Below are 21,472 nucleotides of genomic sequence, written 5' to 3'. Positions count from 1 at the left end.
TCGCTTATTGCTTCTTTAAGTCAGCACAACGTTTATAAATTCAAACTCTTAAATTCCAAAATATAGTCGTAATTAGGCCTACATCATAAGAGACTATCATGTCATTTCCATGAACAACCTTTTGAGAGAGATTTTCATAAGCCAAGCCCAGACTTTTAGAAGAGAAATTTTAAAAGAGAATTTAACCAAAACTATTTCCTTTTTTCTTAACCTTATGCAACAGCCAATCAGGGTAGGCCACCAATTCTACATATCAATGTGTCACAAAATATTTCCTTTGTCCACAAAGAATTTGACAACACTATTTACGTCACTAAACTATACAAACGAGAACAATTCCAAAATTTGTTGTTGTCTGAACCGTGTTTACCAAATTTTGAATTAAAATATGTAACAGGATATAGTTTGGCACTCTTAAGGTTAACTTAATGTTTTTAGACATGAGCTTCCAAATAATTGACACTCCACATTCCCACTTCCAAATTTGTAACACTCGAAGTGTACTACAAGTACTTCGCAAAACCATCTATTGATTGAAATCCAGCAACTATTTACGTTTTCAAGAATTTGTGATAATAAGGGGATATTATAATACACAAATCGAATACTGTACAATATAGAATTATTATTTTCAGACATCTGCTTTACGAACCGTGACGTTAATGATAGATAACATTGCGTATCGATAACTTCCTGTTTTCCGTTTTAAGTCGTGACATAAATGTTGTGCCTGCCTATCCTGCGTTTATTATACACAGTTGTTCAATGCATTAAGTTTACTAACATCAACGCTATAACGTGGACGTCTTTATGCTGTTGCTGTGCAAATGATTTGTGAAAATGTAATCGTTCAAAGAAGCGTCAGTATAAATAGTATACACAGTTGTTATTTCTGTCTAACCATTGTTGAAATCAATTTGATGAAGTTCAGTGTTAAGATAGACAACTTTGTTGTCATCTTCACAAGACAATAAGCCGTCAAGGTGAGCAATTAAATCTGAGGATGAGAAAAGCAGACAAAGACCTCATGAGACTCATATATCATCACCCGCAATAAACATTTCAACAAGTGAATATGGTAGTGCAGTGGGTCAACCTTTCAAATTCTGGTGCCATATATCCACTTTTCGTTACAAATTAAACGTTTAAATGAGATGACTAACCAAAGACTGCACAGCTTTCTTAATAATATGCACATTTTATCTAGCCAGGGAACATACAATCGCTTAATAAAAACGTCAATTATCTAAATTATTACAATTCACTATTAAAATCGCCATAATCTATTGCAATTTGGGCGAAAGGTTGACGTTGATAGCAAAAAATAAAAATTTTAATTTATAAGAGTTACACGGGTTAACTGAAGATGAAAACCAAGGGGACGAACCTATATTCTGCCCACTATAATTCATAACTGGGAGGGTGTGTCCCCCAGGATTCGACACTTATGGTTTTTATGTACATATACGATATATACGAAAATATACTTACACACAATCAACGAACGGGAAATAAGTGGCAAAACCTCGAGGGCTTAACATGTGCAAGATGTTAATTACACAGTAGTGCTATAACAAAGGTAGGCACAGGCACCAAACTCAAAATACTTTTCACTACCTGTTTCTTTTTGGGCTTATTTGCACGGTCTGATAATTTAATGAGTATCAGTAGACTGCCACGCCGCATACGACAAAGCATGCAAGGCAATCCGAATTTTATAGTGGGTGGAGCCACGGTACAACTCTCCTGTCACATAACTTTCACACATTTGCCTTCAGGACATGTGGCTTACGGCAGAGAAAAAAAGCAAACACTAGGCTTAGTAGGCTTGCGCCCTGGTGTATATGACTATAGCTAGCCTATAAGTTCCTAAGCACTGATGCAGTTTCGTGTTGCAGTTTTTCTGCGGTCCGGTACGGTAAGCGAAGCACTTGCATATCACAATTTCTTTCTAAACACAAACAGTAAAACGATCTTTAAAAAACCAGTTAAGATTGAAAGGAATTACATCACATAGCTGATTATATAGAACAGATTTATCTCAATTTTTGCTCATTTTACTATATTTGTCATGTGTCCTTTCAGAGTTTCAACTAGCAGTGTTCAGGTATGTTAATATGTCTGTATCAGCTTCATCACTTGCTGCATTACGGAGGGATCAAATTGAGCTCGAGTTTCGCACGATTCGGCTTGGCACACTCAAAACTTTTCCTAGCAAATGTGAACTTATTACGTTGAATAAAGAAACTAGAAAAACGAAACCCCTTGTGTTAACTGAAAAAGGATTTAAGTTTTTACTGCAGCTGGAACAAGGTGATTTATTGAAAGTAGTTTTTATTAGAAAATATTGTATTTTTTATCATAGTCTTTTTAGTTATTATAGAAAATTTAGATTTCGGTATTCATTTTGTAAAAAGGTTTGCTTACAGATCGGATGAGAGTCAGCTGTGTAGGCTTTCAGTGAGCAAATCCATAAATGGTTGCTAGTACTGTAAATCATCTTTTATCTGTATGTATGTAATATTGGATACTAAAACCAAGAAAGTAAAATTGCAAAAATATCATAGTGTTTAAAATGTGCAAGAATTAGGTAAAAAAAAATGCACCAAAAAAGTAATTTGTGCATTTGCAGTATAGTCCCCATACTTCAGTGCCGCATAGGTTAGTTTTTTATCTATTTGCTTTGGTTCTTGATTGGGTTTTTTATCAACAGCATTTGTTGATATTTTTACTAAATTTTATTGCAACCTTGTTTTTTACGATGTTTGCTTTTTAAATTATGGCCTTCGTGGCTGTTGGTACCTTTCATACAGTGATTAAGATTGTTTGACATATTTTACTGTAATAGCGTAGCATATTTATATAGTATTAATAGTAACTTTGACTTTTTTTTCCTTCATAAACGGCTTCTTGCAAAAGATCAAACATTATAATCACAATTCAATTATTTACGGAACAATGGAGCCAACTAGTTGCTAACATTGGTTAGCTCTTTTAGTGTAACCATGTTTTGCAAAAGAAGTTAGTATGGTATTGGAATATTTTTCTTGGACCAAGAATATTTTAGTCATTGCGTGACTTACACTTGGCTTAAATTGCTCATTGCTTGAGCCCTCGGTTACTTACAAGTTATAACGCATGTCTGTTTCCTATTGTCCAATAAATACAATACTTGTCCAATAATTTTACACTTATTTAAACTTCATCAGAACCACTGAACAGAACCATGTTTCACCCAAGGGCTTTGTAATGTTAGCGTAGAGCCAGTGAGTATCAAACTCTGTTTTATATGTGAGGGAAGTACTCTAGTTGCTATATTACAAATTAAATACAAGTAGAAAAAACTATGATATTACCTACCCCACGAAAACATGCTGGCTCTCATTCCTGTGCCAAGTTAATATGGTAACCATTTCCGTTTTTAATGGCAAACTATCATGTAAGGTGTTGCACAAACATTGTCAGAGTCTTGAAGATTTAGTATGCTTAGCCTTAATTGTATTCAACAGCTTCAGTAAAATAGTTAAACACTTCCAGAGCAACAATAAAGGTCACTCATGTGATCATATGTACCATTGCTTATAGCGCAGTTAGTGCACGCCAGTGACGGTTCTAAGCGGGGGTGTTCGGGTCTGTCAGAATGCTAGCACATCCTTCAGGGAAATGACCTGTTTTTATTGTCGTGCTGTTATCCCTCTCTTATCGCCATTGATAATTTTAATTATAATTATAAAATGAAAAAGGGCAAGCCTAAATCTATCAAAAATGGAAAAAAAGCCTTCATTATTTTGTCATCTCGACCTGAATACACTGAATCCCGCAACAATAATGACAGAAGATCTCAAGATCTCGATTGGCACGATATCAACCAGACAATAACACAACTTTGACCAACGAACAAAGGAATGTTCTTTAATTATTATTGGCACGTTTGCAATGTCCATGATTGATTTTGCGCCTATTTTGGTTAATTTCCCTGTTCCAAACAGTGCAACAATGGGAATGTGCTTGTTCTTTTCTTCTACAATCTGTTCAATTCCCGATTTGATTATTTGGAACAAAGACACGACCTCATCATGTAATAAAAGTTTAACATAGCATTTGCACAACATTGGAATGATAACAGACTTGTCATATGTCAGAATTAGATGCGACCGAAATAAAGAATTGACAAAACAATGCATAAAGTTTTTCACACCTACACCAGTAGGACTATAAGGGAATGTTAGTATGCTAAAACCATTAATTTGAAAACGTCACTTAAAAAGCAGAGTTCTAGCAATTGCAGGTTAATTGAAAAATAAAAATTACAACTTAAAAAGCAGCAATCATTTTTGCAGACATTTCGAGTTTTGCTTAACCCTTATCAATGCGACAAGGAACGTCACTGTTTTACGTAAAAAAAAATTTTTTTGTTTTACTCTGATCAGTTTCTTGAAAGTTAAAACATAGATTTTATCTAATTTAGATTTATAATACCAAATAACTAAAATCAATGTCATCAATCATCAAAACACAATCTTTTGATCTTTCTTCTAAATCCTCATCGCCTATTTTATACAATAGTCTCTGTGTCCTTACTGACCTACTTATGGTAACTTTATTCATTTATACCGGGAAGTTAGTGTTAATACAAGTGCACAAAATATGAAACAAGAATATAAAATGAACATACTTAACAGCCAAAATTTTAAAACCGTTTGGTAGTTGAAGCAATAAAAAGTTGCTGCAAACTTGCTACGTTTTGTCGTGTAATGATTGGGATTTATTGTAACGTCACAGTAAAATCGACATGCGTTACAACCAGTTTTAGATTCATGACCGGGTGCAGCTAGGAAAGCGATTTATATTGAAGCCAAGTGTAGACATTAGGAAACTGATAGTGTTATGCATCCTAAACGCATAGTAGTATTTTATGGTCGCAGTAAGCTAATACGTGAAGATCGTGGTGACCTTGACCAATGTTGAATACATAGCCTAACCTTCCATTTAAGCCAAATATATGATACTTTTATGCTAAATTCGGTAAAGCGAAATGTGTTGTTTATCACTGATGCATGTCGGCATACTGAATAAAAAACGTGGTGCAAGTGTGACGTTGTAATTACTAGTACTTTCATAACATCACAATATGTAGCAATTTAGCTAAACCTTTTAGTTGGCATAAAATCTAGATATGAAAAACGGCTCTGTCAGTATGTACTAACCTGTTACACTTTTTTCGTATTAAGTGCACCAGTATTAGCTCTAGCAATATACTTCAAGTTACAATTACACCACTTATCATGTATGGTGTGAAAGCTTGCTCGACATAATAGCTGTTTTTAGTTTGGGAAATCCCCAACTTTCAATCGGCCTGGAAACACTCCGTTTAGAATTTTCTAGATTGCCCACTGGTGCACGCACTGCCTGGAAAAACCTCGCACTGACTGGAATTCTGTTTAAATTACTGCAATGCATGCTCCGTTACAATATCATAATTTTTAGCCTTGAACAGTCTTGAAAAATTTTCAGATTTGCACTGCCTGAATTTTTTGGCAGTGACGCCTATGATGTATAAGGTAATGTCGGGTAACATTGACAGTAGATTGCAATATTTGAACGACACTATTTGTAACGTAAGTAACATAAAAACAAGTTTAATAAAAGTGTATGTTATTATATTTCATCTTGGATGAAATTGAAAATTATAGTTGCTAAATATTTTATTTTATATTGATTTTTGTTTGTATGAAGTTAATTTTGATCATTTTTTGAAGAAAAAACACTTTGGTAAGAACATGATGTTTAAATCACATAAATCATTAATGTGAAATTACCACTGATGAGTAGTGGTTAAATCATCAGTAGTGATAAAAATCATTATTGTTAAAGTATATTGTTAACACATATATAAATAAAAAATTAAGCGATTAATCAATTAATCAATGTTACTCCATTTTACCTTACATAATACGCACTCTATTTCTTTGTTGTGTTTAGACTGCTTTTTATGATAAGCTTTTACTTGTTAAATTAGTGTGCTCTTTGCTGTTAATTCTGTGCAATGTTGAACATTCCTGGGTTGAAAGATCATATTGAGTTGGATTTTCGCACCGTTCGTCTTGGAACGCTGAGAACTTTTCCAGTAAAACTTGAGCCAATGGTTTTGGGTAATAAGGAAATTAGATCGTCAAAACCAGTGGTCCTTAATGAAAAAGGAATTAAAATTTCTATTCAACTAGACCAAGGTGATTGCAGATTTTCACAATGAAATAGTGCTCATTAACTTAAGATGTACGTATACTTTCTAATTTTGGCTAGTAGTCCCAGCACCCGGCATGTATGGATTACCTTTCCTAGCATATTTAGCCTAAAAGGTTTATTTTAACGCTAGCTACATGGAAATTTTTTATATTTTTGTCTATTAATTATTTTTGTTTCTAATTTTGACATGCGGTGTTTTGGTATTTTTTCACTTGCTTATGTTAATTGTTCAAATGTCAGTTCCAGTTTTAAAGAGTGTTTTAAACTTAAAACTTTTTACAAATGTTTGATAATAATTATGTTCTCTTCAGGGCTTGCGTTACATGACATACATCCAAGCAACAGTTTGTTTCTGCTTTTGTACTAAACGGTTCTTTATAACTTAGTTTTATCGAGTTATAGGATGATAAATGACTTTTTTTGTATTGTGAACCGCAATGCAATACATAAAGTTTACATACAAACAATAAAATTTATAGTAAATTAGTAGATATGAAAATAGACAAAAAATTGAACTAACAAAAGTCAACTTAAAAACATTTAGCTTTCAAACGGTGCACAGTTTTACCTTATTACCATTACTAGTTTTTGAGTTATGGTTTAGAAAGTGACAGATACATTCGAAGCAACTTGTAATGTTCATCACATGTGAATAAAGTATTAGGTTTTGTAGTTTAAAATTTGCAAATGATTGATATTTTAACGGAAAGTGAAACAATGCGAAACCAGTTGTACATACTAAGTTACCTGTTGCTCTTGATTTGATGAGTTCTTAGCGGTGTCGGTGCGTAACTAATTTGCAGAAATAACGTTTTCACAGATACAGTAACGTCAGTATGTTACTTATAGGCAGGGTTGCCATACCGTCCTTATTTATAAGATTTGTCCTTATTTTAAAGGTCCGTGTCTTAGAAAATATGTTTGTCCTTATTTCTAAGAAATGTCCTTATTTTAACTTTCGTCCTTATTTTTAGGGCGGAGGTGGGCACTTTTGTCCTTATTTTGGGCATTTTGTCACCTTTACGATACCATTTTGTACCAAAGAGATACCAAAATTATGAACATGCAGATAGTGTCTTGTTTTTTTTTTATTTTTTTTTAGGAACATTGGTTGCTTTCTCTTGTTGTACACTGTTTAAGGTGGTATTCCTCGTTGATTTTCTAGTCGTCCTTATTTTTGAGTTGAGACTGATGGCAACCCTGCTTATAGGCTTACTGTAACCATAAAAACAAATGGAATGTGTTGCGTTCTAAACTTTTTGCCCAGTTTTAGCATGGATATAAACCTATATCCTTAAAAATATTTTAAATATAATTGTGCTATATCATACTTTGCTATTTGTTAGAGATAAATTTATTTCCAAAAAGTAGCATGGCCATAAAATAAAAGATGAAGGAGATAAGATCAGATAAGAAGCTCTGCAGTGTTAAAATTTAAAAACTGTTTAACTTTTATGTTGCTATGACGGATGGGAAAAAAGTTTTCATTTATATTTCAAATTTTTCTTAACCAACTCAATGCCATACTAACCCTTACAGAATTTTTCTTTTGCATTTTCATATTATTTGATTACGGGGATTCTTTATCTTACCTTGGTTTGGTTTTTGAAGCATTGATATAGTTTTGCCAGATGATTGCTGTAAGCATTGGCTTGAGTAAGGGTTGATATTTTCTGAAGATCAAAGCTGCTTTTACGATCTGTCTTACATGATTTATAAAATTGAATGAAGCTTGTTTCTAAATGCAAGTTAACTCACTATTACGGAGTGCTAGAGTATCAATCAAGGAGATATTGTCAAAAGTCGTTACATTTTTTTCTTTTCCACTAACTACTAGTAACCTTACTAACCTAACCAGTTTGGATGAACTTCTTTCATCATAACTAAATTTGAAAGTTTGTGAACAGATCAACTACCAAATTGAAATTTAGTGTTCGACTTCTTGAACATTTAGTCATGTATGATGTATGCTCAGCCATTAATTCGTTTGTTAGATGGAGGTTCCGCCGGAATTGTCATCAAGATTGCAGCAAAACACATTCAATCCATAACAGCGTATATGCAACGAGGCTGTCCTGTAATCTGGATCAAACCTGACCAAATATGTGCAGAAAGGATTCGTGCACGATGTAATTTGACAACCAGGCTTGGACCCTACTTAGACCCATCGTCAGAAGGTAATGTACTTACAAGCCAGCTATAGATATCGTAATTGCTTTGTACACTCGAAAAGATGAAGAGGATATTAGGTGGGTTCCATAGTTCGATTTTTGTTTGGTAAGTATAGTTTTGATGCTAAAATAAAATTTTGAGCCATGTACATGCTAGTATAGAGCTCAACCAGAGTTCTAAATAAACCATATTTACATAATCATAGCATTTTTATGCTATTAATTTGTTCTATCTTGTTACAGCTACTGCTGAGCAAGAAATTGCAATCATTCCCTCCCAAGATCCGCTGCCATTTGCAATCTGTCACAGTATCCAACGTATATTCCACAAGATTGCTGCAAGCTGTGGTATAAGCAAGGACAGATTTTTCACTCAAATTTCTCACAAAGAAAATAATGAAAAACTTGTGCAGGTCAGAAAACTATTGTGACAGTTAGCCCCCTACATGCATGGGGCAGAGGAGTAACATTTACCTTGTTAAATAGTTGTACGGTGAATGGAGTTACCTGGCATAGTTCTTAAACCTATATGATATATATAATCCAGTATATAAACAGAATATGTGTGTATTATACATATATATATATATATACTCACACAAATTTGTACTATGGCAAGTGCTGTTAGATGTTGTTACCATAACACACATCTTTTTAACATGTACAGAATCCATTTTGTTGAGGTTTACGGTGATGTGATGTTTTATTTATTTATCCATTGTAAGCTTGTCAATAGTCTCCAATCGAAAAGTGCTGGTGGCCATAGTTGTTACAATAACATTTTGCTAATGTTGACCTGTTTGTTATCAACCGTTTAAAAACAAAAATCTGCCATTGACTTGGCATATTTGCACCATGCACAGAAGGTGTAATCAAAATGCAATTATAACTGCAGTTGAATTATTGAAGCAAATATATCAAATTTAGGTTATTTAAGCGAAATGCTTGAAATACCTGATTGAAATTGCACGTCGAGATTCTACAAAGCATTTTTTTCAATTTCAGTGCACGGTTTATATGGATAACATGGAAAACAAAAGAATGGGCAGTGCTGCACGAAGCTCGGCATGCAAAAAGGCAGCACTTAGCACACCAATAACAACAACTGCGTCTAATAACAAGGTATATAAAGGCTAAAGATTAAGACGAGGATCGTTGTTTTTGTGCTGTAATGTCATGAATTTATTATGTATATGCAAAATATTTAATTCCTAAAATTCACATACAGTGTTTAGGTATTTTTCTGTGAATCTTACCCTTTATTTTTGCTTAGCACAAAACCGCCCCTACTAGAAAAATTTTGGATTCAGACACAGATTCAGACTTCAGCGAAAATTACGAACTTGAAGAGACCGGTGTGTTAACAGATGATGGCAATGATACAGAGTTTCGATTGAAACTAAAGGTCTCAGGTAAAATCATTGTGTATCCTTAATATTTGTTTTTGTAACGAAATGTTCGTTTACTTCACCTTTTTACTTGCTTCAATTGCTGTTTTTGGTTCTTGTGAGCTGATATTGATATCTGGGTGGTCTGAGACTGAAATGAATCATTTATTATTATAACTTAAAAGTTTCACACTTCTACAAGTCCTTTAATACCTGCTGAGAATGAACAAGTTCATTGTTATGATTGTTTCTTAACTACAAAATACTTATATAGATGTTGGCACTGTAAGAAATATTGAAACACGCCAAGGAAACAAAAAGTCTTCTAATGGCAGCAACATGTAAGCTTTCCAGGAATTTCTTTGGCAACAAATTTTATAGCAAATAATTTATTTTGCAAGTTATTTGTTTCTGTATGAAACTTCAAGTCATGAGCAAAGTATTTTCTGCCGTAGAGCAAATTATATATACCTATTACGTTTTTAGTGTTTTTGCTTGATTAATTTTCTGTGCCAATTTAGAGAAAAAGAAAAGGATGCAGAAAAAGCAAAAAACAACGTAATACCAGTTGAAATAGTCAGGTCCCCAGAAGTCTCTAAAGTATGTTTGCTGTTTTATGATTATAAGCAATGATAATAATGGATAATACAAATTAATTTTAATACTAATTTTTCATATTGTGGTAAAAGCAGACGTATTGTAATTGTTTTTTTTACTTTACTGTAAAGTTAAGTATAAAAATATATTTTTAGTTACCTGAAATCAATTATTTATTATTTTTTACTTGTTTTTGATTGTCATATTTGTTGCTTAGTATACCATATCAAAAGTACCAGTATGCAGCAGCCAATACTACACATTCCCTGATCAATCAAAACCAAAAATGGAATTAGTCAAAGTAATACATTGTCAGCTATTCACCAAAACAGTTCAATCAAATTTCCATAATGGATGCTCTATTCTAACATAACACTTTAAAAGTACAGCTGCGTGCTAGGTTTCATTACTAACACATGTAGAGCATCCATAGCCTATGCACATGCAGTATGTAGTCAGGATCTGTATGAAACTGCCATCCAGAAAATCAGGATGTTGGCATTGTAATAATAATTAATCATTACATCCTAAAATATTTGGCAGTGTAGCATAGCAGCATTTTCGCTTCCTTTACATTCAACATAATTCAGTAAAACTTAAAAAAATACTTTAGCACTTGCCACTAGAATGAGAAATAGCATTATATCAACACAATCCAGTCATCACGCCTAATAAACTGAATAAATGAGTATTGCAGCAAGTATTATTCTCAGATATGGTAAACACTATGTAATAAAAACTCTTGATTATTGTTAGTTGTTCGATGTAGGTCTATTACTGTTTCATCATTCTGTATGACCTACATGTGGTTCTAAAAACAAATCATTCCTTCACTTATATATCACTACTATTCTCTGTGTATGTAACTTCCACAAACCTCATTCAACATATTTCTATGTCGGCATTTTAATACATAAAAATGTGGTTAACATACTATGATGCAAATTGATGAAATAACTTGTTTTTCAGCTAACTGATGTTGCTTTGGTGTGAATTTTTTTGCAACTAGCGATGAGTTGATTTGAGAAAGGGTTTGCTTAAAGAAGGTGGCCAAGTTAGCACAGGAACAGGTTCATTCATTGAATGAATTATTAAGGAAGTTTAATGGCAGTATATTAAAAAAAGTCATTTAGAAAATTTCCATTTTTGCACTCACATATTTTGATAGAGATGGAAGCTTATATTTAGAGATGGAAGCGCATTCAGTATAGATTAGTGTTCAATGTAACCGTAAAAATTTGAAATATTTGACTTCCAAATTCAACAAACAAAGCAAAACAAAGCTTGGGTTTTGCATGTAAGTTCTGAAGAATTGCTGTTATTTTAGTTGAATAGTTTGTTATATTGAATTCACTAACAACATTATGTATTATGTTGCAGAGCCAGATTTTATGCCTTGCAATAAATCTGATTGTGGTCACTTTAGTTTATTGCACAAGAAAAATATGTTAATGCTTTAGTTAACCTGGTTTTAGCTTGCTGTAACTTTAATTTGACTGCATCTAACTACACACAAAGAAATGCTACTTTACAATGTTTTCTTCTAAGTTACAAAAGTTTGGTTCTTCCACTTAAACAAAGACTGTGAAATAAAATTTAAAATCACTGACAATATAGCTTAAGCCCCCCTGGCAATAACCGGGCCGACAATGTACATACAAGGTTGAAGTAAAGTTATCACTCAAACTTGCCTGCTCTCATAGGTATAAGGCAAAATCAGTTCGTCTACCCTTAAAGGATGGGTCACACCTGGGATGATTCCCCATTTGTTGCGTTTCATCGTTTTTCTTTAGAAATCTTGTGTTATATTTATTCTGGTACTTAGTGTATTCCTACTTTGGCTGATTCCATTTTTGCGAAGGAGTTCATCAAGTTCATTATAATATACACACTTATGCAGTCAGTGTCATGAAGCCGATGTTTTATTGTATTTTATTTTTTGTTTGCAGTTGCTTTCAACTGAAGAGCACTCCGACTCATCCCCGTAAGTTATTTTGTTTTCTGGTATAATTGGTTGGACGTTATCCTTTGTTGTTCGTTATTAATATGTGGCATCACGTTGCTAGTCATGGAGTGTTATAATTAGGGCCATTTTATATGACCTTAAAAAATGAATAATATGACTTTATTTTTTGGAAAATATGACTTTATATGACTTTATATGAAAATCGTGTATTTTTACATGCGAACAACGTCACTCACGGAACTAAAGAGTAAAACATACGCAACATAACAGTAATACACATCCATTTTTATTTTAAACCACTGTTGTAGTACAGTTTCATGTAGTGCGCAATGTTAGAGTCTTTGAAGTTACGATTTGGACATAAAAATGACTTTAGCAAGGAAAATGAGCGCTCCTCGGACGCTGATGTGGGTTGACACTTCTGCAGTTTTGCATAAAGCGCTGGTGAAATGTCTTGTCTTTGTAGCTCCATAATTTGTTTCACATCGTTTTTGTCCAATCGCTTCTTAATGTAATTTTTGTAGAACAGATTGTGTTGCAACACGAATACACGATGTAATGTGTGACCTCATAAAATGTAGGTCTGTGACTGTAAGTGTTATGTAGGCTAATCCTACAGTTTGCCTTCGTTCAATCAGAAATTGCCTTACTTTCTTAGTGCTTAATTGCTTCACCGCTTAAATTGGTACTTTTTATTTAAAGTATACAACGATATGACTTTATAACTCAAAAATATGACTATATAACTTAAAAAAGCTGATTTATGACCTAACCAGGAAAATATGACTTTATATGACTTCATAACTTTCTTAATATACCTCATAGGGATGCGGTTTTTGCATTAAATTTGATTTCACAACTTAGTGATGCATAGAAAAAAATATGACTTTAATGACTTTAAATGGCCTTAGTTATAATTGACTGCAATCGAGATGAAGAGTCCCAAAGTATGTAGTCTACTTTTTGACGCTGTGGGAAGCTCAGTTACTCACCGAAATAGTATTTCATGTTTATTTATTGCTAGAATCGTGTTTATTTTACTAAATTTCATGTTAATGCTTGGTTCAACACAGGGAACAACATAAGAAGGTTCACCGTGCACGTAAATCCATCCCAAATCGACATAGCGCCGTCAGCATCGAGAGCCATCTACGAGCAAGAGCAAATGAAGATATACCACCTACGGTAACTTAGCAACTTTTAGATTCAATGCATAACGCAGCATATCCCAACAGATGTGCATTAACTGTTAGCTGTCTTTAAAAAATTGCATCCTGCAGGAAGTAATTTCAAATAAGGACCCAGAGCAATCCCTGAAATCATCAAAACGCAAACACAGTGATGATAGTGACGGCTCAGATGGTTCTGCTTTAATATTGGGTATGCATTTTTAAACATGATCTACTTGTATATAATCAACTGTTCTTGTGCTAACATTTTTAACTTTTTTGTACTTTTACGTTTAGGTAATGAATCTTCTTTGGTGGATACTGTTCTAAACAAAAACAAAAGGCCAAAAGAAACATTTATGTGGAATGGGAAGAAAAAGAAGGTAATGAAAAGACTGTATAACTTAAAAGCTCATTGCCATTAATTTGGAAGGATAAATATTTCTGTGTGTGTTTGTTATACATTTAAGTCCACCAAGGTAGTAAATGGAGTTAGAATAATTTTAGGCCTTATCAAAAATTTTCCGTAGAAGCCTTGGTTTGACTCAAATCAATTCATGCTGATTTATATTCAGTACAAAAAAATTTAAATAATTAATCAATCATTGTTTCGTATCATTTAAACACATTTCTTTTTGTACAGTATGTTGTATTTAGCTTTAAGAAATGTAACTTAAAATGATGTAGGTATAAATGATCTAAAATGCGTCCATTCCAGGTATAGGATGCTTATTTTATAAAAACTCAAAACATTATTATTTGATTGAAAGAGTAGGTTTTCTTTTTGTTTGACTTGGTGTCAAACAACTATTCAGTCGTGTTTCATTGGCTGAATGAATCAATTCATTTCTGAAATGAGCCTTTAAGGGCGAGTGACTTGACCTGTTACTCAGTGATGACCCGGTTGCAACGATTTCAGTAACCCACTACCTTCTTTAAAATATCTTTGTATCTTTTAAGCATCGAAATTCAGTGAACTTTTCAACAATAACATTGAATTTTTGTAAAAGTAAGTTTATAAATAATTGTGTTTTCTATTTTTGTGGCTATACAGAGCACCACGTCAAGCGGTTCAGCATCCCCAGTGCCTGATCATTCTGATAATGGGGTGTCTCCGTCAGTTGTGACCCCTGCAGTTCCTCTCCCTAGCCTAGCTGTTAAAGAAGATCATCAAGTCAGAAGGCCATCTAAACCCATGGTATATATCTTTGTGTGTTCCATCATTAGCGCTGTTTGAAAGCATCAGTGTTTTGTGTAATTTGAAATCAATAAAGTTTCCTGTATAGTTTGAATTTATTTTATTTAGGAAGTTGCGATTATATTTCAGCGCATAAGATACGTATCTTTCACATGCAGCACATCTCCTGAGCGAAATTTAAAACCTAACGAAACACTTTTTTTACTTACAGGATTCTAAAACCCAGACGTTCCACTCACAATTCAAGGTAGACAACATCTGGTTTTCACTTGCCATTTTTTCACATTTTAGATTTTTGTTGATACTGAGGGGCCATTAACTAATTTTAGTACTATTATTAGAATGCAGTTATTGGCTATAGCCGCTTAACAATTACAAACCATTAATTCATAAATTAACCCTATCGTTTTACTGTTACAGAGTTTACGAGATAGTTCAAACAGCTTGCTTGCACTGACACCGCTGTGCACTTGTGTAATTAAAGCTCCATATCAATTGAACCTTAACGCAGTAAAACCAGGAGAAACCAAAAAATGCATGGCTCTTGAGACAGTGGATGGAAGGGTGAGTGTTGAACATGTCATTTGGTATGTGCAAAACTGGAAGAAAATTGAAAATTGTAAGACTATGGATAATTAATGAATTTTGATATCTGTGCAACTTCAAATCTGCTAACATTGATAATTTCAAGTAATTAACGTATCCACCGAGCAATCGAATTACGCTTAAACTTGACATTTTGCTGGTAGACAAAGGAAATTTGTTTTCGGTTAAATGAAGTCAATAAAAACTCTAGCAACCACTTTCAGTCATTACGTTTGATTACACAAAAAAATTAGCTTAACTAAAAGATTTTGGCATTTACTTCAAGAAAAATAAGAGATTTGGCAGGAATCTGCCTACAAAGTTCGTATTTGCGGAAATAACAAATACGGTCGATATTTGTGTGCGTTACTGTATATTTGGCAAATTTCTACTGTGCATACTACTATGGTTTCCACCAGGTTGGTTCGGTTTGGCATCCTCATTAAAGCTCATTGAATTGTAGCAAGTTGAATTCAATTCAATTATCTAGCTCTACAGATTTTTAGTGTAACTGGTATTTTATTTGCAAACTTAGCTGGAAGGCTGTGATAACCCAGTTTCTGCTCCAGAAATGCTTCGTCCATCAAAAAGATTTCCTCCCATGGGTCTCTGCAAGATCCACAGGTAATGTCCGCCAAATTCATTAAAGTGAAGGGATAGTGCTAAAACGTGTTTACCTTAAGAAGAATTTTCATCGCCATCATAATTATGGCAAATTTACAAAACATTATTAGCAATAACTGCCAATTGCCTTAACTACCGAAGTTTGTTGAAATTTTTTTGTTGTAAGTACTGACAACATTTTTTTGGTTGAGATGGTCATCTTCTTTAAGTTACACTCGTAAATTTCTCAATGAGATGACAACATCTTTTTGCTTTCAGGGAACGTATGTTACGTCACGACTGCTGCCCAGGTTGTGGTACATTTTGCATTGCTGGCCAATTCCTAGTCTGTATCAAGAATAGTGAGTGCCCACATCGCTTTCATAGGTATACACTGTCCATTGAAGTTAACCTTTACCAACTCTAATACGACACTTTTTTACTTTGTATTGAATGTTATTAAAGAGAGATTGATTTGTGTTGAACGATATATTTGAATTTTGTCTCCAAAAGAATTTTTCTTGTTAATGTCATAGAGATTGCATGCTGCTGCTCTCCCAGTCTCGGGAGTGCCCGCATTGTGGAGGAGACCTAATAGACGTCAAAGAAGTGAATCTTGCTCCAGGACGCGATGAAGACTTAATGTGGATTCTTGCAGGTCACAATCCAGAAAAGATACGCCAGAAACAGTATCTTGAACAAAGGCAAGTAATGAAATATACTGTACCAATTACCAACCAATTATGATGGAGATAATGACAACGTTTGAACATTGTTGCGTTACTGTTAAATAATAGCAATTTAGTACATAATCTTATCATATTAGTGGTGTCTGTTTAGAGGAAAAAGTGCAAGAATGGGGCACAAGCCATTGGTAAGCAATCCACCGAGCAAAATTCCAGGTATTACAAAGGAGCTGCCAAGTGGCATGGTTATCGATACTTCATTGATGCCCGAAGGTCCCAACAAGGAAGAATTAGAAGATTTATTAATCAACTTGGAATCAAATGGGTCCGTGGCTTTTAACATAAATTTGAAAATAAACTGAAATATTTTTGCAAGATTCACGTTTCAATACCTTTGATAGAATAAGTGCAAATTTACAATAATGTTACAGGCCAAAAATGAACCAGTTTCAAGAGAAGTCTTTTGTACAATATGTAAAGGAAGGGGATCTAAATAAGGTAACCTACAGCACTTTCTTTATGTAAAGATTACTCAATACCGAATTTCAATTAATGACATGATAATTGGAGAGGTAACTTTGCTGTAACGGAAGTTGTATTCATTTGGACTTAACTTGATGTTTGAAATTCTTGCAGATGATTCAGTTAATGAGTGGAGATATCCAGTCTGCTGTTAATAGGCAAAGTCTAAACTCGGCACTGCTTGAAGCAATTCCGGATGGTTCGTTGTCTATAATCCACCTGCTCGTGCAAGCTGGGGCTGACGTTAACACATCGTATGAGAATGGCGATACCCCTTTGGTAAAAACTTACTCCTCTTGCACATTCTTTTCCTCCTTTTTTCCCAAATGTTGAAAATTTATTATTACTTGTCTTTTCACATCATTGAAATGATTATTTTATTTCAGTTGCGAGCCACTGGCGAGAAAAGGAGAGAGCTTCTTATTTACTTGCTTACAAATGGAGCTGACGTCAGCATTGCAGACGATGAAGGTACCCTAATACATATGGATGAAGGATCTTAGTAATCGCTTGTCGATTATTATAAAAATAACATCACTTACTACTGTTTTACTCAGGTATGACACCGCTTCATTATGCTAGCAAGGACGGCTTTGTAGAGGGTTGTTACATTTTGCTAACCTACGGCAAGGCGAAAATAAACTGCCTTGACAATGGTGGATGGAGTCCTTTGGTATGGGCGGCAGAGCATAAGCAAGCTACTACCGCCAAGTTTTTAATCCATTATGGAGCGGATGTGAACATTATAGATCAGGTTAGGAGACGCCAAACTGTCTCAACGTACATGCGTAAAATAACCATAAACGCGCGTAAAACGTGCGATGTACAGTAAAGTTAATTTAGAAATGTGTCATTGTTACAGGAAGGTAATGTCGGTCTACACTGGGCCGCACTGTCCGGCAGTCGGGATATTCTCTGGCTTTGTCTCCAAAACCACGCTGACATCAACCACGTAAGTGACAGCGGCTGATTTTACTCTGCCTATCTCCGTACTGCTACTTCAATTTCCTGCATAACCGTAACTTACTGCGCACTGAAATCACGCAGGGCAATACCCATGGCGACACAGCATTACATATCGCAGCGCGGGAAAACAACTACGAATGCGTCACCATGCTGCTTGCGAAAGGAGCCGACCCCAATGTCCCGAATAAGGATGGTGTCGCACCATTAGAAGTAAGCTGAGTTGTTTAATCGATTTCATTCTGGCCAGTAACTTTTCTTACGTGATGCTCTTTTTGTTTTTTAGATTGCGACCAAGAATAGCCTTTCGTTGGTCGCGCTTAAGGTCAATTCCATCATAAGAAAGAAGTGTTTGATCGCCAATAAACACATCCCTTATCACAGGGAACGGATTCTTTCTAAAGATCTCTCCCGTGGATATGACAAAGTAATATTTGTTTCTGCATTTACATTTGATTTTCTATGTATATTTGCTCGGTTGATTACTTGCATTGGATATTTTACACTTTTACTGAAATATTTTTATAAAATTGCAAAAATTCTTGTTAAGAAACTAACTGTCGGGCATTGCAGACAGCCCGATATGGTTGCAAAATCTTTTCATTTCTCCACGCGTTGCAGGTGCCGATCATGTGTGTAAACAGCGTGGATGAAACTCCCTGTCCAACTGATCCACCGAACGGTTTCCATTACGTCACCGAGAACGTCTACAATTCGTCAGACATCAGGATAACCCAAGTGATAACAACCAACAAAGTAATCAGCATTTCTTCCCTTGCCAATAGTTACCATGATATTATCTGTATGTAAAAGTGCGAGGCATCAATGGTAATTGCCATTCTTCTGACACAGAAATGTCACTGTATTGGTGACTGCACCACTGCCTCGTGCACATGCAGCCTGGTAAGCGAAGGATGTTGGTACGCCAAGGACGGAACGCTTCTTCCTAATTTTGACATCCTTGAACCCCCCTTGGTCTTCGAATGTCACAAGCTGTGCAAGTGTAACACTTCCTGTCGTAACAGAGTGGTTCAGAAAGGAATCAAGTAATAAGTTGTATATAAACCATTTCTATCATACGGTACACCATGGATAGCGTACAACGAATGATGTAACCTTACCGCTATAATACTATTGTAAACTATCGACTATTGTAACAACTTAAGCGTTGCATTTATTGAGTTGATGATTAATAGAAGTAATTATAAGACTTTCTTGGACATCTTAGGTATCGTCTACAAGTTTACCGGACTGTTGGAATGGGATGGGGTTTACGTGCGCTCGAGAAAATACCCCGCGGCGCATTCGTCTGTGATTACGTCGGAGAGCTCATCTCTGATGCGGAGGCTGACGGTCGAGAAGATGATTCATACCTCTTTGACCTCGAAAACAAAGTAATTCTGTCATAAGTATAGCATATGTTTGTTATGTTTAATTCTATTAAAAAAACTATTTGCCAATATCCGTTTGGATGTACTGAGTGCAAAACTCACCTTCTTGGTCACATCATGAGAGCCGGCATATTTCTGTTCTGCCCGTTCCAAATTTCACAAACGCAATACACGTTTTAACAGGATAGCGATATGTTCTGCGTGGATGCACGAAAGTACGGAAACGTATCTCGATTTATCAATCATCTCTGTGAGCCAAATTTGGTGCCAATTCGTGTATTTGTCGACCATCACGACATTCGCTTTCCGAAGCTTGCCTACTTCTCATCTAGAGATATTGAGTCGGGAGAAGAACTAGGGTAAGACCGTCGAAAATCTTGTTGAATTTACTTTCGCTCTTGTTGTTCTCTCGCTCGTGCGCCTTCATAACAACACACGGCCGATTTTGTTTGGCGAAATGCCCGGGAAGAGCCTATATTTCTTTTATTTGAGCTTGGTATTTTACGCATACTCGAAACAGGGAAGAATGATGCCGAATATCTAAAAGTATTTGGAGCACCAGCAGTGAAACCCCTGCGTCTGCGTTCCGTGTTTGATTTAGCTTTATTTTGTAACTTGGCTTGCTACATTGCTGTGTAATTAACGTTTGTTATCATTTTTAGCTTCGATTACGGAGATCGCTTTTGGGACGTTAAGTGCAAACAGTTTACTTGCCAGTGTGGATCACAAAGGTGTAAGTACTCGGAGGAAGCATACAGACAAAAGGCGAAAAAAGAAGGTAAGTCGCTTTCGACAACTCATTATAGATACCCGGTTATGCTAAACGTTGTACATTAGTTTCAGAAGCAGTGATGTATTCTGTGTTATCTTTCAGCTGAGGAAAGAGTAAACGCCGAAGCTGATGGAAGAAACGAAGTCAACGGAAACAAAGAGTAAAGTTAAAACCAGCTCATCATACAACAAAGTCTTTCTAAATGTTACCTCATTCTTGCTTGTTGGGCACATTATTAATACTCCTTTTCTATTTCAATTTGTAGGTTCGTTGCCTATTTTTTACACACATTCCAAATTTTTCTGCCTAGTTCTTTTAACCCACGCCGCTTGATTTCTTTTCACAATGTGGTGTTTTATAATCCTTTCGTACTAGTTATTAAACTCGTCGAGTTATCCGAAAAAAATCAGCTTCTTTCTATTTGAATCTCGTTTCTTGATTTCAGTTGATCAATTGATCAGTGCAATTCGATTTGCTCAATGAACAAAACGACAATGCACGCCAGGCTTTGAGTTACTATGACGGCGAACGGAAATTACCGCTGTTTTCAGCATCACCGATCTGGTCATCCCTGGTTTCATACTAAATTGCAAAAATACACCATTTCGTAATGAGCGGAGAAAATACTAACTACCGTGTTTTTATAAGTCGGGTCCAATTTTTCTTCAACATGGCATATGCTTTGTATTGAAACAACACTGATAAAAACTGTCATTTGGAAACACAATGCAGACTGCTGTATCAAGCTTTAGAACGACACACCAAGCCCAAAGGGTGTCACTAAACACTGCATAACAGCGCTGTCAATTGGAAAGCTCGTAAAGGAACTTACGGGTGAATGGAGATAATCATGTAAAGAAATATTACGGATCGGACTTGAAGTAGCCACAATCCTCGATTTACAGGCTAAGTACACGATCGATTCCACAGGTTGAGCACATCATATATGTCTGATTGAAATAATTCAGATAAATACTTCTTCCTTCCACAAACGTTGAAAGCCAGGAACGCGCACGCTAGCACCGTAGCAAGCGGCGGAAACCACTAATGATGAGGCAGGTTAAGGTTTAGTTAATAAAGTTGATCAAACAAATTATGAAAACGAACCTCATCGTTGACGCGAAAGACTAAATGCAACTTAGCGAAGAATGGCTGCAAACAAATAGCATATTTATCGTGAAATGTTCAACAAAAGATGGCACAGAAGACTTCGGT

At 35.1% G+C, this 21,472-nt stretch overlaps 1 protein-coding gene across 2 annotated transcripts; it reads left to right on the top strand.

Moving 5' to 3' along the window:
- Positions 1-2,065: 2,065 nt before the first annotated feature.
- Positions 2,066-20,683, top strand: LOC143469893 (histone-lysine N-methyltransferase EHMT2-like). Of its 2 annotated transcripts, none has more exons than XM_076967775.1 (31): positions 2,066-2,313; positions 8,241-8,423; positions 8,661-8,830; positions 9,423-9,539; positions 9,691-9,829; positions 10,080-10,146; positions 10,327-10,405; positions 12,352-12,386; positions 13,442-13,553; positions 13,649-13,748; positions 13,835-13,920; positions 14,592-14,735; positions 14,947-14,982; positions 15,156-15,299; positions 15,856-15,944; positions 16,203-16,310; positions 16,460-16,627; positions 16,764-16,934; positions 17,041-17,107; positions 17,246-17,410; positions 17,518-17,602; positions 17,689-17,885; positions 17,994-18,083; positions 18,179-18,307; positions 18,381-18,521; positions 18,716-18,850; positions 18,947-19,140; positions 19,323-19,488; positions 19,669-19,844; positions 20,148-20,263; positions 20,360-20,683. In XM_076967775.1, the coding sequence occupies exons 1-31, from the start codon at positions 2,118-2,120 to the stop codon at positions 20,419-20,421; spliced, it is 3,867 nt and encodes a 1,288-aa protein (XP_076823890.1). In that variant the 5' UTR covers positions 2,066-2,117; the 3' UTR covers positions 20,422-20,683. The 2 variants fall into 2 exon arrangements, with proteins under 2 accessions (XP_076823890.1, XP_076823891.1); XM_076967776.1 differs by lacking the exon at positions 2,066-2,313 and adding an exon at positions 5,959-6,230.
- Positions 20,684-21,472: the final 789 nt, after the last annotated feature.

The sequence above is a fragment of the Clavelina lepadiformis genome, chromosome 8, assembly GCF_947623445.1.
Source record: "Clavelina lepadiformis chromosome 8, kaClaLepa1.1, whole genome shotgun sequence".
Lineage (NCBI taxonomy): Eukaryota > Metazoa > Chordata > Ascidiacea > Aplousobranchia > Clavelinidae > Clavelina > Clavelina lepadiformis.
The sequence above is the reverse complement of the archived record's forward strand: the minus strand, read 5'-3'. Positions and strand labels throughout refer to the sequence as shown.

Bases quoted from the DNA above. Each gene is read 5' to 3' on its own strand.
- LOC143469893 (XM_076967775.1), top strand. From the start codon at position 2,118: ATGTCTGTATCAGCTTCATCACTTGCTGCATTACGGAGGGATCAAATT. The intron at 12,387-13,441 runs GTAAGTTATTTT...GGTTCAACACAG, and splicing joins GAGCACTCCGACTCATCCCC to GGAACAACATAAGAAGGTTC. The intron at 18,522-18,715 runs GTAATATTTGTT...CACGCGTTGCAG, and splicing joins TCTCCCGTGGATATGACAAA to GTGCCGATCATGTGTGTAAA.